The sequence below is a fragment of the Oncorhynchus keta genome, chromosome 24 (genome assembly GCF_023373465.1).
Source record: "Oncorhynchus keta strain PuntledgeMale-10-30-2019 chromosome 24, Oket_V2, whole genome shotgun sequence".
NCBI classification, from domain to species: domain Eukaryota; kingdom Metazoa; phylum Chordata; class Actinopteri; order Salmoniformes; family Salmonidae; genus Oncorhynchus; species Oncorhynchus keta.
In genome coordinates this window covers 38,934,857-38,951,138 of record NC_068444.1, presented here as the reverse complement: position 1 = coordinate 38,951,138, position 16,282 = coordinate 38,934,857, and the positions used below count along the sequence as shown (strand labels likewise).

General features: G+C 44.0%; 2 protein-coding genes across 2 annotated transcripts; both read left to right on the top strand.

The window, feature by feature from the left end:
* The first annotated feature begins 8,471 nt into the window (after positions 1-8,471).
* Positions 8,472-11,612, top strand: LOC118357527 (growth/differentiation factor 10-like). The gene is made up of 3 exons (XM_035734712.2): positions 8,472-8,967; positions 9,659-10,554; positions 10,784-11,612. The coding sequence occupies exons 1-3, from the start codon at positions 8,709-8,711 to the stop codon at positions 10,973-10,975; spliced, it is 1,347 nt and encodes a 448-aa protein (XP_035590605.1). The 5' UTR covers positions 8,472-8,708; the 3' UTR covers positions 10,976-11,612.
* Positions 11,613-13,102: 1,490 nt separating this feature from the next.
* On the top strand, positions 13,103-16,216 carry LOC118357528 (growth/differentiation factor 2-like). Its single transcript, XM_035734713.2, has 2 exons — positions 13,103-14,969; positions 15,149-16,216. Exons 1-2 carry the CDS (start codon positions 14,630-14,632, stop codon positions 16,054-16,056), a joined length of 1,248 nt encoding a protein of 415 aa, XP_035590606.1. The 5' UTR covers positions 13,103-14,629; the 3' UTR covers positions 16,057-16,216.
* Positions 16,217-16,282: the final 66 nt, after the last annotated feature.

Sequence of the window (16,282 nt, the reverse complement as noted above, 5' to 3'; positions counted from 1 at the left end):
CATAACTCAAGCAGTTTGAATTACAAACACTGACATTGCGAACTCGAACCCCGTCGTCTGGGTTTATCCCCCTGGTAGTGATAATCTAACATATCTGTTGAGGGTTGAAGCTCCATTTATCCTGTTGAGGACTGTATTTTACTGACCCAATGAATCTGGATCTGAATATCCGGAGGCTGCAGAGTTCAACCGCCAGATCCCCCCCCCCCCAACCTCCCCTTCATTCCCCTCTCCCTTCTCCCCAACCTGGCTGTGTGTGTGTGTGTGTGTGCTTTTATTGGCCCCCGGATTCAAAAGGCCTCATTGAAGTGCAGGCAGGTAGAAGGAGAATGTGTTGAATGTGTCTAGACGCTGGAGGTGAACGCTGGTGAGAGATGTGCCGTGGAGACACACGGTGTGTGTCATGGGTCAGCCTACTGATGTATTCCAGTCTGTGTAATCGCTTCCACTACTACCGAGCTCTGAGGCTGGGCTTTGAATTAAAGCAGGAACAGATTGTCTCTGCGGTACCAGGTACAGTACAGTTTCTAATAACATCAATTATCGAGTAATAATTGCAACGTGCTTGAAAACAAAATGCAGTTACTACATATTGTAGGTGTCCACATGTTTGTTTATTTGTATGCCTGAAACTTTTTACATTTGTTATACTGAGTTACTTCACCTTCCTCTCTTTTCAGATCTGCTGCTCTCTTTAGTAAACCCCAACCACTTGTATGGGAGTCTGTCAGTGCCAACCAAACGTGGTATGGGATGAATAAACAAAATGACCACAAGTATATACTGTAAGTTGATTCAACGGATTCGTAACAAAATCTCCTATTTTCTTTTGTCCGAGCCTGGACTAAAGGGACGACCCACAGTGAATGATGTCACAGCGGAAGTATACAGTGTGACATGGGTGGGAGGAGGCCACGCAATGAAGGCTTATTGTCTCACGTGGGACTTTCTCTAACAATATTTGTTCTAGGTTACCTTTTTTTTAAACGTTCTCAACAACGTTTTAAATCCAGGCAATGCTTCCCCTGCTGAGTCGCAGAGCCAATGGGATTACTGCCGTCCATACAATCTATAGCCCCGCCCCTTAATACCCAACCACCCGCCCCAATGCTGTCAAAGCACTATGCGCTTTTGTGAGGTGCTTTTCACACCAAGAGGGTTAGATTTGATGGTTGATCTGAAAAACACATTCTTTAGTTACAGCAAAGGGCCCCCGCATTGGAAGAAGTAAACATATGTTGATGGTTAAATCATATACAGTAGAGGTCCAGTTAAATGTTGTTAAATGGAAGCCAACCATTTCACAAACTTTTTGGTTTCCTGCTCGTGACATGAAAGACATTGAAGTTAATTGAAATGACACATTGCAATTGAGTCCCCTACCTCCCAAGGCAATTTCATGAAGTGGAATTGAATATCTGAGTGAACGGTGTTTGGCTCTGTCTTTCTGACTGACTTCACTCAACATAGACCAATAGAGAGACAGCGAAGTTAAAACAAAGTGGTGTGTGAGGTGTGGGGTTTTTCTGTTGAATGCAGCAATCAACCTTGCTCATTATGTGTTCAAGATATTCGATGTCAAAGGTTCATATTGGGGCTAGATGATCGTTCCTGGCAATGTAGCGAGAGCATGCTCTGCGGAGGCTGTAATTAGAGAAATAAGGTTTCAGACGAAACCTGAAATTAGCCCCAGTACAGTAAATGTTGGCCGGTTGACAAGAGTTTTGTTGTGTGTACATATGTGAGTTTTTGGTTGAGTCACTGAGACTGAGAGTTAATTGGTTCCCTTAGAAGTAAAGCCACCAGTTGGTTCCAATGGATGGCTACCTTGCCATAACCAATGTAAAACGCAGCTGAAAGCTTTTCAGTCCATCTTTCACCAAATGATGCTACTGTACCTTGACACTCAACTCACTCAAGTGTGCACCCAAATGTGAGTGTTCCCAACACACAGTCAGACCTTCGTCACACATTCAAGGAACATGTTCCAAAGAGTCACTAAGTAAGACATATCTGCTTGGGATACAGTTAAAAACTACATGACCAATGACCAATGGACTCAATACTCAAATCACATGAACAATGTCAGTGGTATTAACAATAATAGACTTGCAGCAGTAGCCGAATCTGGCTGCAGAATGCTCAGTGTGTGGAGAGTTGGGGCAGTGGGAGAGAGGGAGAGAGACTGTCTCCATCCTGAAGGGTAACTAACGTTGAGTGACAGAGAGGCAGAGATCAAAGCTGCCCTGGTGCAGGGGGCCCAGCACTCACAACTGTCAGAGGGGAAATCATGTCAGTAACAGGCACACAGAGCAGAGCAGGGCTGCAGCTGGCTGGCTGGCTAACTAGCTCTCACAGTCTCACGTCAGAATTAGACGTTCATCCATGTTTCTCATTTTGAAGTTGCTCCAAACGTCAAATTTCAAAGCGTTTAAGGTCATGTTTAGGCATTAACTCTGCATTTTTAAAGTGTGGGTTAAGTTTAGGCATCAACCCCCAAAATCGTAAGGTTAAGCATTAACTCCGAAAGGTTATGGTAAAGATTAAGGTTTGGGGTAGGATGAAAACAAAAATCTCAAAAACAACTTTCTATCACTGGATTCGAATGTGCAACCTTTGGCACCAGAGGCAGATGCTTACCTACTTGAAGGTAACAGCACTTACTCTTACCTCTAGTAGCCGGTTTCCATGTCATTTCCAGACATGGATAGACGTTGAATACTGACTTGTATCAAAGGTGACCTGGCTGGCTGGGCTGGACTGGGCTGGGTTGGCTGGGCTGGCTGGACTGGGTTGGCTGGGCTGGCTGGCTGGGCTGGACTGGGCTGGCTGGCTGGGCTGGGTTGGCTGGGCTGGCTGGACTGGGCTGGGCTGGACTGGGCTGGGCTGGGCTGGACTGGGCTGGGCTGGGCTGGCTGGGCTGGGTTGGCTGGGCTGGGCTGGCTGGCTGGACTGGGTTGGCTGGGCTGGCTGGCTGGCTGGCTGGCTGGCTGGGCTGGGTTGGCTGGGTTGGCTGGGCTGGCTGGCTGGGCTGGCTGGCTGGCTGGGCTGGGCTAGCTGGCTGGGCTGGGCTGGCTGGCTGGCTGGCTGGCTGGGGCTGGGTTGGCTGGGCTGGCTGGCTGGGCTGGCTGGCTGGTTAGTTGGTGTGGGTGTTCTCTCTCATTCTTTCCCTCGGATTCGTTCCATATTATGTTTACTGTGTCTCTCTTCAACTTTCTTTTTCTTTCCATTTATTGCTCTCTTTTGTCTTTCTTTCTTTCTTTCTCTCTCCCTCTCTGAAGAACAGGATATCTACACTAAGCTAACATTTCTCATCTCCCCTGTAGGTCACCAGACCTCAGCTAAATGTTACTTTCTCCAGAGCTTTGGAGGTGCATCTCTGAACAATTTGGCAAATACCATAATAATCGTTCAAAGTGAAGCACTATGAGAATACGGGTAGCAAATCCGGGCCCCTAACAGAGTACAGTATCCTCTTAAATCCCGGCTAAAATCAAGCATTCCCGTTTGGATCCACGAAAATAACCCATTTATAGACATGAAAAAGGACCATAATAGCAGACTTACTGTGTGAGGCCAAGGAAAACAATATCCTTGGCCAGAAAAGTACGTCTGAAATACACCAAGATAATTCCATTCTCTCTCATGAAAGAAAAGGGGGTGGAGGGGAGAGGAGGGAGGCACAATTTTTAATCTGGCTGGTAAATTACACACTATATCCAAATCGCGTGTGTCTGAGCACTGACCTACTGTATCATGAAAAAGGGGCTTACGGGCAAATCGCATCATAATTGCGCAGGGCCAAAATCACGGCATTATGGGGTGATTTATATACAGTCGAACGAAAGGGTGCGGACGGGAGGCGAGAGAGCGGTGCCAGTCGTCAGTCCGTTTGGTGCAGTAACGTGGATTGTAACAGTCTCACCGACTAAATGATGATGGGCAAATGGCCTTCATGTTTGGGAGCCCTTGAAGTGATTGATAACCACGCGGATGGAATACAACGCTCTGTAACCAATCGTGCTTTCGCCGACTCGTCGCAGGCATAAACAAGAGGGACCAGGCAGCTGTTTCTTAGCCAAACTCAACGTGTCTTTCCAAACAGAAGCTTCCAAATGTGAATAATGGTTGTAACTCAATATCATGGTCCATTTTTCAAAAGTGCCCAAACACATCAGGCTTGCTTGTTTTCAGATAGGCATCTCACATGAGGAATCACTAACAAGTCCATTAAAACATGTTTTAAGTAATCAAAGCAATGAGTCCATGTTCAGGAAAGTGATCATCACTTGATAATAACTTGGCGTATCGTCATCAGTAAAAGAGTATGACACATCTCAAATGATTGTGTGTACAGTATGACGTTGCAATGAGGTTCATGGGGTCAATTGTGTTAGTGTTCGTGTTTTTATTTTACGAGTTGTGTTTTGGCAAATATACTGCAGTGCAGACTGTATGTCAAGGCATAAAGATAACTTGGGGACTAGAAAAATGAGATTTAGAAATAAAAACCACCTAATGAGTGGATGTAATCTTGATTCAAGTGTATGGTTTCTTTCTCTGCCTTTGTGCTTAGGGATTTCCCCTCATCTACAGTCAATTATTCCTGAGAAGAATGCAGGCAAAGATAACTTTGAGGCAAAGATAACTTTGCTAACATTCCTAAGTGGACAGAAAACAAGTCTAATTTTGTATCTTGGAGAAAAATATATGTATATTTTTTTCCCAGAAATAACACAGGGCTGCTGCACTGCTGAGAGTTGTTACTCAACCTAAATGTCTGAACTCCAATGATAAATGACTCACTTTTCATGCTGAGCTCTGACAAGTCATGGAACTGGGTCAGGCCTCTATTCAAAACCAAGATTTCTGAGAGGACTGGCTGGATGAGACAAGGCCTGCAGAAATACACCCTGATGTGATGATTCTGTCAGCTAACAGCCCAGGTGGAGAGTGGGGAGGATAAACTACGCCAACCCCACTCGGATGTCACATCTACCCATAAATCCAGAAATTTGCTGGGATTTGGGCCATAAATTTGTCATAACATTTCCTTTCCAGGAGACATTCCATCTTCTGTTGGCGTTGATGGCTATGTACACTGTTATGCAAATGCAGTAGATGTTCCCGGATATCTCTCTGGAAGAGGAGGCTGTCTGTCTTCCTGTCTGTTTTTCTCAGAAGGAGGACATTGATGTAAACTCTTCTCTCTCTGTGTCTCAATGAGGGAGGTATGGCAGAGGACCCAGTCTGGTGAGGGGCTGTGTGATCACACATGAACATCTTGGCAGGGATCAGATGGGTAATGGAGGGGTTTTCATGGCTCTCGGACATCCATGACCAAATCAGTCAGAGTGGTCATTTAGTCCAAGCCAGCAGTAAGAAAACAAGTCAAGGGGAGATTGGTGTCTGGCCAAAAGCAACATGGTGGACTCGCTGTCTTTTACTCCTTGATGAGCGCCCCAGGCAGATATTCTGTGAATGAGAGCATATTCTTCTCTCCCCCTATTTCATCTCTCTACCAGAGGTGATTCATGCATGCATGATGTCATATAGGATGGCATTTATTAAATGGTCTTATGTGTGAGGGTCCATTGACCTTGTGCAGTGTCTGTTGTACTTATTTAAAAATGCTCTGCCTCTGCTGATAGGCTATGTCTGAAATGATGACCAGCTAAGGAATACAAGAGTTTAGAGTGAGACAACAATAATCAATTGATATTGGGACTCTGACTCATATAAAATAATAATGGGTGGCTCTCTGGTAATGGGAAGGGTCTACCATGATTTCCTCACATCATGACGGCTGAGACTGATACGATCTTGCTTCGGCTATGTACTGATAAGCTTAAGACAATCATGGCTTTAGTAAGGGCTTCAGGAGCAGGGGCCTGTAGTGCTGTTGCAGGACATGTAAAGCGTGGTGTGAAAGGCCCCAGTGATTCCCGTCGGGCCAGTAGAAGGTATTTTAATGGCTCACTGACCCCAGTAGCCAGGCTGTCACCACCTCTCTCACAGGGTCCGCATTGTCTTGCTGTTAACTAGACATCAAGACCTCAGGAACCCAGGAGGCTCCAGCAGGCCCCTCTGACCAAGGGGCCATGAAAGAATGACATGGAAGAAAAACAAGAGTACCTCTAAAAATGTCTTAAAATCACATGGTTGGCTGGAGAGACCAGGAACAGAGACATATTTTAACATATCAGCCAACCACCGAAACATCAATTCTTCATGCAACTCTGGACTACAAAGGGAGTGCCCTGTACCCTAGTCATTATGTGATCGTCATGCTTAGGGTTATCTAAGCGGGAAGGAAATAGACCGTTTACACGGTCAAAGTTAGGTTTAGACTAGAGTGTAACAAATGCTTTATATTTGCCCCATGATGTATGGAAACCTTTTCAATGAAAGAAAAAGAGATGCCCCCCCAAAAAATTGACATGCAAAAAACCCAACAATTAAATCAGAATTCCGGTTGTCATACTTGCAATGTTCTGGACTCTAAAGCACTTTAAACTGCAGGCATAGGCGGAGTTGGCCTTTAATGCAGGGCTGACAGACACGTTGCTTACTGTCTAGCCATGTGTTTAAAGGTCCAATGCATCCGTTTTTACCTCAATCGCAAATCATTTCTGGGTAACAAGGAATAACCTTTCTATGATTGTTTTCAATTCAAATGAAAACAAAAATAGCTTCTTTAGCAAACAGCAATTTCTCAAGCAAGAAGCTTGCAAGGACCCTGTTACGGGGCTGAGTCACTGGCTTGCTGGGGCTCTCTCGTGCCGTCCCTGGGGGGGTGCGTCACCTGGGTGGGTTGATTCACTGTTGTGGTCGGCCTGTCTGCCCCCCTTGGGTTGTACCGTGGCGGAGATCTTTGTGGGCTATAAGGATGGTAAGTTGGTGGTTGAAGATATCCCTCTAGTGGTGTGGGGGATGTGCTTTGGCAAAGTGGGTGGGGTTATATCCTTCCTGTTTGGCCCTGTCCGGGGGTGTCCTCGGATGGGGCCACAGTGTCTCCTGACCCCTCCTGTCTCAGCCTCCAGTATTTATGCTGCAGTAGTTTATGTGTCGGGGGGCTAGGGTCAGTTTGTTATATCTGGAGTACTTCTCCTGTCCTATTCGGTGTCCTGTGTGAATCTAAGTGTGCGTTCTCTAATTCTCTCTTTCTTTCTCTCTCTCGGAGGACCTGAGCCCTAGGACCATGTCCCAGGACTACCTGACATGAGGACTCCTTGCTGTCCCCAGTCCACCTGGCCATGCTCCTGCTCCAGTTTCAACTGACCTGAGCCCTAGGACCGTGCCCCAGGACTACCTGACATGAAGGCTCCTTGCTGTCCCCAGTCCACCTGACTGTGCTGCTGCTCCAGTTTCAACTGTTCTGCCTTATTATTATTCGACCATGCTGGTCATTTATGAACATTTGAACATCTTGGTCATGTTCTGTTATAATCTCTACCCGGCACAGCCAGAAGAGGACTGGCCACCCCACATAGCCCGGTTCCTCTCTAGGTTTCTTCCTAGGTTTTGGCCTTTCTAGGGAGTTTTTCCTAGCCACCGTGCTTTTACACCTGCATTGTTTGCTGTTTGGGGTTTTAGGCTGGGTTTCTGTACAGCACTTTGAGATATCAGCTGATGTACGAAGGGCTATATAAATAAATTTGATTTGATTTGATTTGATTTGACTATCTGGGAGTGGGGAGGGGAAAACGAAACATTTGCTGTTATTGACCAATAGGTTTTGAACTCTTTTTCTTATTGGTCTATTAACTCATTTATGCCATGGAAGGTAAAAACTCAATCCCACCAAAACAGGCTGAAATTGCAGTTGATTTTCAAATAGCTCTTACACTAAAAGGGCATTATCATAATTTTCACAATTTCACATTATTATCCCAACCTCATAGTGTGGGACTATATATTAAACACATGAAATCACGTTTTTTGACTGTACTGGGCCTTTCACCATGCAGATTACCTTTCTATCCAATAAACTATGTTAGAGTTTACACATCCTCTTCCAATCATAATGTGAGGAGATCAAAATAAATAAAAAAAACTGTATACCAAATCTACTAATTTTAAAATGTTGATTTACTTATCTTTGACATTATCATTCACCTGATGATAAGACAAGACATGTGAAAACCTTTTTTTGTTTGCTGCTAACGTATGATGGGGTCCTGGGTCGCTGGTTTGCCTTGGTACCTGAGAAAGAGACCCCTGACATATACTATGCTATTATATTCGGTTCTGTTATGTAGACTATTATCATTATGGGATCTTGCAGACATTGATGTAGTTTTGGTCTAACTTTATGAAACGAGCACCATTCGTCTGAGTAGCCTGTTCTCTACGCGTAAAGTAGATTCTGATTCTACAATGGGGAAGATTTGTGGGCTTGACTCTCGTTGGCTGAGCGCTCCAAAGCGTCACCGTCTGTCACTGCTAAAGCCGTAGGCTTTCCCCTGGTCTCTCTAGTAGTATTAAACAAGTGTGGAGCTATAAGCTGTGAAGTGTGCCTGACATACGATTTACCTTTTTTAAACACTTAACGCCAATCTACATATGAGTAAAAGGATAACACCAATCAAGCGCATCCTGGAATTGCACTGCAGATCAAACGGTGGACGGCTTTTCTCACATTTTGTCACATTCAAATACTAAAGAAAGACCTAACTTGATGGAATAACGCGTTTTGAATCGAAAATATGGCAAAGATATTATTACATCTGGTGCATTTGTTATTATTTTTAAATTCCAGTATTGGGGAAGTTTCATCCGTGGAGCCATCCGACATGACGCAGCACGGCAGCAATATCGAACAGGCTACGGATCACTCCTCCGCGCGCGAAACCGCATCGCGGGACATGGTCTCAATCAATATGTTCAAACTCTATGAAAAGTACAGTAAGGAGCCTCATCGTTATCGAGACGGAAATACCGTGAGAAGTTTTAAATCTATTCCAAGTGAGTGTTCTCCTACATGTTCATATTTTACTGCATGATACCAGAATATCACACTTAATATGAACGTGGTGGGCTGCTGACAGCTGTAGGCAGGGTACTTTGAACGCAGCAGCTAGAGTAGCCTTGGAACCATACAAAGTGACATAAACATAATTTTGCAAGAGCAAAAAGTTAATAATAATTTAGTTGGGCTATTGTATGCGTTTTATATAAGCACCCCCATGCCCTGTCACCGTTTTGGTATAGGCTCACTGTGATCAGAGAGTGTGGGCTACTGTTACTATTCATGAGATGTTAGACAAGAGGCTATTATGACACTCACTCAGGCACTATTAAAGGCACACAGACAACTCTATTCCGTGCTCTCCTAAGCATTTCCATATGGCTGAGACCTATTCAGGGGCTATTGTTATTTTTCAAACATTAGTGGGAGTCAAGGGATGACATTGACATTAAGAATATTGTTTATGGTAGTCAAAATAGTGTGTATCGCAATCAGTGTAATCATGCCATAATGATTGCACTGTAGCCTATTGTATGTGATGATATTTCACCCACAGATAATAATTTGTGGCTTTTATGACATTGTGGTTGCAGAAAAGCTGTGGAAAGTAGGCTACATGTTGAAAAAGAATGTGTAGAATTAAAAATGCTGTCGACACACACAATCATGTCTTTCTTTTCTTTGCAGGAGTCTCCGCGAACAGCGTGTGGTTCCATTTCAACCTGTCGACCATCCAAGAGTCGGAGGTCATCCTGTCCGCCACATTCTACTTCCTGGACCAGCGTCCCCGCCACCGGCCCTGGATCTGCCGGCGCTCCCGAAACGCTTCCTGTCGCCTCCAGCATCTTCCCCCGTCCCAGCTCCTCTTCAGAGGAACGTCCCCGAACTCTGCCTTTGCCTCCCCGCTGGGCAACGTCACCCTGCCCCCTCCCAAGAGAGGGTCCTGGCAGACAAGGGAAGTCTCCGGTGTAGTCAAAGAGGCCCACGTCCTGGGAGAGCTCCTCATCTCTGCAGAGTTTGACTTTGGGGTGAGGCCCCAGAGGAACCAGGAGCGCCTCTCTCCAGCCAGCCTACCATACGTCCTGGTGTATGCCAACGACATGTCCATATCTGAGCCCAACAGCGTGGCCATGACCTTGCAGAGGTACGGGCCTTTCCCTTCAGGCGAGGAGCCCACCCGGTCCCCCAATGCATCTCCTCCAGCCTCCAGGCTGAAAAGAGAAGCAGTGTCCCCCCTGGACCAAATACAGAACAATGACCTGCCTGAAGTCCAGTTTCACACCCTGAAGAACCATGAACTATGGGAGAGCACTTATTTTGCTCCCAAGATTAAGCCCTCAATGAAACATGGGCGAAAGCAAGGCCAGGACAGCAGTGACGGCTTGAATAAGCCCCAGGTGCTGAGCTTTGATGAGAGGACCATGAAAAAGGCTCGCAGGAGACAGTGGAGTGAGCCCAGGGTCTGCGCCCGACGCTACCTGAGAGTGGACTTTGCAGACATCGGCTGGAGCGAGTGGGTGTTAGCCCCGAAAGCCTTTGATGCCTACTACTGTGCAGGCACCTGCAGATTTCCTATTCCAAAGGTAAGTTAGTGTAGTGTTTTACTTCAGTGTGTCGTGTAGTATTTATTTAGTAAATAAAATGTTCCACTGTCTTGAAAATATGCTTGAAATTGATTTAATTCATCCGATGATACTGCATACAGGGTATGCTGTATTAAATATATGCCTGACAAATGTGATGTCATCCTCATATTTCCTTGTGAAAGACAATCCCTCTCAACTCCAGCTTCTTTCCCTCTTTGGCTCCCAGGTTCTCCGGCCCTCGAACCACGCCACCATCCAGAGCATTGTGAGGGCGGTGGGAATCGTTCCCGGCATTCCGGAGCCCTGCTGTGTTCCGGACAGGATGAGCTCTCTGAGTGTTCTCTTCCTGGACCCCAGCCGGAACATGGTGCTGAAGGTTTACCCCAACATGTCTGTGGAGACCTGTGGCTGCCGGTAGAACCACCCGGGAAAGAGCCTCAATGCATAAATGCATAAAAAAGATGACAATGAATCAGACAGAGTGGAGCAGGAGAGACATTCAGTCAATAGAGTACAAAAAGAAATACATCTTTGGATGAGACTACAATGGATGAACTCGCCATGGAGGGAGATATGGATTATAGATAAGGGTTTTACGGGTGGTGGGATGCAGAGAACGCTATGTCTGACCCTCCGATGAGTGTGATTCACACAGGATTTCCTCTGTCATTCAGCAGCTCGACTGTAGGTGATTTGGGGACTGTTTGACTAACTGTCAGTTCCAAGCCTTCAGCCATCCAGAGCTGGCTCTTGATCTATACCCAGACTCCAGAGTAACTCAAATACTGGACCCTATTGCCATATACTGCACTTAGACTATTGGACTCAAGTCTTCCTACGGCACCAGACTCAGAAGCTCAACCTCTGTAAATAATCTTGTAACTAATACAACTAAATGGGACTTTTTTTGTGTAAATAATTGATGGAATCCTAAACTATGCTTTGCCTGTCGTTTATGTAGTGTTCACTAGGTGTTTGAAATAATCTGCTAAGATAAATGGTTAATGCATGAGAGATTGTACTATTTTAATAAATAATTCCATATCGTTTTCTGACTGTATGCATACTGTGGTCATCTTATAGGTACTCACTGTGGAATATCAAATGTAATGGTTGCATTAGTTTGAATTAGGGTTCCGCTGTCATCATTTTCAAAGAAAAGGGAGATACGCAGCACATTGCTGCCACCTGCTGTTTTGAAATAGAAAATAGTTACAAAATTGCCATTTTTGAAGATGTGGACCTGAGATTTATTGTTTTGATGTTATTGATGAAACAATACACCACTAGTGCACAATTATTACATCTGACATTTTCAACATCATACTGTATGTACAGTTGATTCATGTAAAACTACCACAAAGGTGTTGAGAATATTGTGCTATGTAACTTCTATTTCCCCATTACAGTTTTTCTCAATCGCTTTGGCTCATTTTCTGAAACCGTCTGAACATTCTCTAAACTGTAAGTACAATTGTCACAACTGTTTTATGGGACATCACAACTCTATTGCACGTCTGCAAAAATGTAGTAACTCACCCAAAACATTTCCTTCATGCTTCAAAACCTAATTACTGTGTCAGTGAATTGGCCAATGCCACCAAAATAAATAAAAATGTTGTCATCGTGTGAGCCATACTGATCAAAATGTTTAGATGTTTGTTCACCATGACAGTCAACCCTGGAAATGTTTGTTATACACACATTTCAGTTTTGTTCTACTTTTTTTGTAGACACTGACTGCTTAATATCATATACAATAATGTCAGTTTTGTCTAGCTGAATGCTATTGTGTATCACACTGAGCTTTTTAGATACCGACTTCAACAGTAGATAAAAGTTTACTGGGAAAAGTCAATACTGTACATTTGTATGTATACAGTATAAAAAAAACAATTGTAGCAATGTGTTACATGTAAACAGAAAATTCACATTTGCATGTCCATTTTGACATATTTCTTACATGTAAAGTCATACACAGTGAACAGAAAATTTGACACAAAATGGTAGTTCTGTAAAAAAAAAACAATCAATTGTACCTCCTCACAGTACGTAACACTACAAGTTCCCACCTTCTTGGTGGTCATCCTGTCACTCTTGTTGGCCTGGCAGGTCCTTTTCCAATTTAGCAGACATCACAAACATTCCATGTCATAGATATTTATGGAATATACATGTATGTCTGACAGATTTTGATCATTCAAATGGATCATTTGGCACGTGATGGCTCACACGATGACAGAATGCTTAGAAGTTGTGAAGAGTATATGACAGTTTCACTGAGAATCAACTCGTCGGTTTTGATCAGCCATGTGCATGTAGTTATTCTGCAAATTGTAGACAATTGTACTTCCTCTTTTGCACACGTGCCAAAACACGTGCAAATTTGCTTAAATGAAAAGGAAATTCAAATCTGGTGTGAACAAGAAAGTAATTGTTCAGAGATTTGTTTTGAAAAAAATAATTCTCGTTCGAGAATTGAGCCAAAGCCATTGAGAGAAACTGTAATTGAATTGTGAATATGTCCGTTTTTTATCGTTTCTGCTTAAATTGCCAAAATATTGCCCAGATTGACTGTAAACTTACATGGAAATGAACTGAATAGAACATAAAGTATAGTTTGTATAATGAAAAACATGGAAGATTGTGTGCCGTTGTAATCATTTTAGGATGATGTTGGCCTGAGTCCTCCTTGTGTATCATCATCCTATGATGATACATAAAAGAGCATCCTACATACTTACTGTTTTAGTCAATAGGCTAATATTAGAATTAAAGGCTGCTCCAGGAATGTTTCAGAGATAGGAATGTGTTACTCATTTCAGACAGGTTAAGAAAGTCCCTTCATTTCCAACGCATTGGAAAATGTATGTCAGAGGATATTTCAATGGTCTTCACTCTGTTTTTATAGGGAGGGGTGGGAGGAGTGCCCCTGACTCAGGCCAACGTCCTCAGACACATTTGCCTCTGATGTACCCCCCACAATGACACTGATCCTAGCCACTAGTATGACACACTGGTGATGAAGAAGGTGTTCTACCCAACATAGAATGATGCAGCTTGATTCATTCAGTGCTACCAATTTAACCTGTAACTAAAATTGAAAAGTACATTTGTTACTGTTTTCTCTGTTGAACAAGTATGATATCTATATTGTTTCTGAAAGATAAACAAGTCTTACTATGTACCGGGTTGGGTAGGTTACTTTCTAAATGTAATCCGTTACAATTACTAGTTCCTGGTCCAAAATTGTAATCGGTAATATAACTTTGGGATTACCCAACCTCAGTAACATAATCAGATTACTTTTAGATTACTTTTCCCTTACGAGGCATTAAAATAAGACAAAAAGGATCATTATAGTGGTTTCTGACTTGTGCCCAGACACACTCAGATGGAGCCAACTTAAACTTGCACCTATTTTGTCATTTCTGAAATGAATGTCATTGAGAAAACAGAAAGGTGTCATTTATTTTTATTGCAAACATCCTTTCTAAATTCAGTAGTAATCCAAGAAGCAATAATCTAGTTTTTCAAAAGTATCTGTAATCTGATTACAATATTTTAGCTGGTAATTTAATTCATTACAGTTGCAGTTTTTTTAATATTCAGATTACATGTGCATCAGTTACTCCCCAACCCTGATATGTATTTCACTGCCTTTCCGAACATATACATTTTGATTTCCGTTGGCTTGAGCTTTGACCCGCATGTGGGAAGCAAGAGGGAAGAATTTAGTAAAGTGTTTGTCAGTAGCCCCACAATTTCCAGCGTCTCTCTCATTATCGCAGTGTGTCTGCAAATGTTTACAGAATCTTCATTAACTTCAAGCCCTCTAACGATAACAAAGCCTAAAACAAGACATCAATGGTCGAGATAAGAATGGCCGTGCTACTATTTCGGTTGACATGAGGCTACTGTTTACTCCAGAGCATGGGAGTGGACCCCCAGAACTATAGTCCTAGCGTAGAAGAATCTCAATTTCAACAGATTGTCACCCAAAGTCAGTTTTAAATACATAGTGGGAACTGGGAAGGTAAAGCGTGTCGATTGGGAAGGATCTGATCTGAAGATGCAGTGCTCAAGGCGTTTCCTCTTCCAGATATGTCTGAGTTTGCTGGTGTCCACGGGCTCCTTTCGGTGCAAACCACTAAACGATGTCCTCCAAAGTGAAGATCGTGGGGGCTTCTCTGAGACTTCCGAGCAGGACCTGGTCGAAGAGGAGGACAGGTTACACAGCTTTCTGGGAACCATGAAGGAAGAGTTTCTGAGGAAACTCAATTTATCCGATGTCCCACGGGAGCACAGCAAGATATACCCGCCGCCGTTCATGATTGAACTGTACAACAAGTATGCCTCCGACACGTCCTCGATGCCTCGTTCTGATGTCATTCGCAGCTTCACCGTTCAAGGTATGTACATAGGCAAGTCAAACATGAATTTGGGGGGTTTTATCAATGATCACAACATTTTCATACATAGACACTGTATTAATGTATGATTATTAAGCCTGTGTGCCTCTAAGGCTGTTGATACAAATAAGTGATATCAAATATGAAACTATGTATATGCCTTTTGCCCAATGTTGCAGATGTCAGTCACTCTGAAAAAAATGGCACCAAGTCAAAACACAGACTTCTGTTCAATGTAACTGTCCCAAATCACGAAGAGGTCAACATGGCAGAACTCAGGCTGTTCACCCTGCTGGATAATAGGACAACCTCAACCTCTACCAATGGGATTGGGGCTTCCATAAAGGTCTATGAAGTGGAGTATAAAGGAAACAAGGCCATTGCCCACCTTGTGGATGGGAAAGAGGTCATTGGGACCCATCACTCTTGGGAAACTTTCGATGTGACCACTGCCATCCAGAGTTGGGTCAAGTCGGACCGCCGGGCCAGTGAGTTTGAAGTGGTGGTCGACAGGTGGGACTGTGGGCCTTTCAAAGGCGGAGGTTTGGACGTGAGCGTGGGCGTGGGCGTGGGCGTGAGGGATAACACGGCAGCTGCTTTGATCGTCTTCTCCGACGACCTGGGGAGCAGGAAGAGAGAGGCCAAGAAGGAGCTGAGGGAGATGATAGTTCATGAGGAAGAGACACTCTTCTCAGGGAGCGACTGGCAAGGGACCGACTACAATGAGATCCCCGTGGACCTACACCCCAGGCGGAAGAGGCAGGCGGACACCAACTACTGCCGACGGACCTCCATGCGAGTCAACTTCAAAGACATCGGCTGGGACCAGTGGATCGTAGCGCCCCCTGAGTATGACGCCTTTGAGTGTAGAGGGGTGTGTTACTACCCCCTGACTGACGACATGACCCCTTCCAAACACGCCCTCATCCAGACCCTGGTCAATCTCAAGAACCCCAAAAAAGCCAACATGGCATGTTGCGTTCCCACAAAACTCGACCCCATCACGGTCATGTACCAGGAGAATGGTGTCATCACTATACGACACCCGTACGAGGAGATGAAGGTGGCAAAGTGTGGATGTAGGTAGTGAGAGGTAACATCCATGGGGGTCCCCTTAACCCGTTACTGTAAATCTGTACAGTTCTGTTGTGAGATGCATTTGAGTTATTTTATTGAGTATACAGTATGTTCAGCAAATGCACAGTCTGTCTAGAATAGCAATAAAGCCTATGATACAATATTTATAAATTATTTATGAGCGTTATCATTATTATTATTAGGGTTTTAGAAAATAATATAGATCATAAATTGGA